The 548-nt window shown below is 58.6% G+C and overlaps 1 protein-coding gene across 1 annotated transcript in view; it reads right to left on the bottom strand.

Annotated features, from left to right (window-relative positions):
• Positions 1–548, bottom strand: part of EMH_0070720 (uncharacterized protein) — a gene marked incomplete at both ends in the record, with an annotated part of 4,899 nt that overhangs the window by 895 nt on the left and 3,456 nt on the right. Inside the window, one exon of the mRNA XM_013499009.1 lies at positions 3–483. Within this exon, the coding sequence (XP_013354463.1) occupies positions 3–483 (481 nt within the window). The remainder of the gene's footprint in view (positions 1–2; positions 484–548) is intronic.

Here is a 548-nt window from a genome sequence, read left to right as displayed (position 1 = left end):
CAGCAGCAGTTCGCGCCAGATGTGCTGCTTTCTCTGCCGTTTCCTCTGCGGTGCCTAGACCTGCTGCAGCTGCTGCTTCTGCTGCTGCTGCTGCTGCAGCAGCAGCAACAAGAGGCTGCACGGCCGCTGCTCCTTGAGCTGCTGCCGCTGCTGCTGCTGCAGCAGCAGCAGCAGCAAGAGGTTCGTAGCAATTCAGCTGCTCTCTACAGGCAAGTATACCCTGGCCCGCTTTGGGTGTCTCAGCAGCAAGAATCCAATCATCTGCAGCAGTTTCTGTATGTTTTTCACTTGCTGCTGCTGTTGCTGCTGCTGCTGGACGCATGCCCCCAAGATTAGGGACGGGTTGCTTCTGCTGCTGCTGCTGCTGTTCTTGTGGCTGCTTCGCCTGCTGCCGCTGCTGCAGCATCACTTGCGGCAGCTTTTCAGATGGCAGCGCAGCAGCTGCAGCTGTTGCTGCTGCTGCTTCTTTCTCCGACGTTGACCCTGAACAGTCATTGGCCACTCCCTCTCCTCGCTGCTGCTGCTGCTGTTGTTGCTGCTGCTGCTGT

Source organism: Eimeria mitis, genomic scaffold, assembly GCF_000499745.2.
Source record: "Eimeria mitis Houghton genomic scaffold, Emh_scaff3911, whole genome shotgun sequence".
Lineage (NCBI taxonomy): Eukaryota > Apicomplexa > Conoidasida > Eucoccidiorida > Eimeriidae > Eimeria > Eimeria mitis.
The sequence above is the reverse complement of the archived record's forward strand: the minus strand, read 5'-3'. Positions and strand labels throughout refer to the sequence as shown.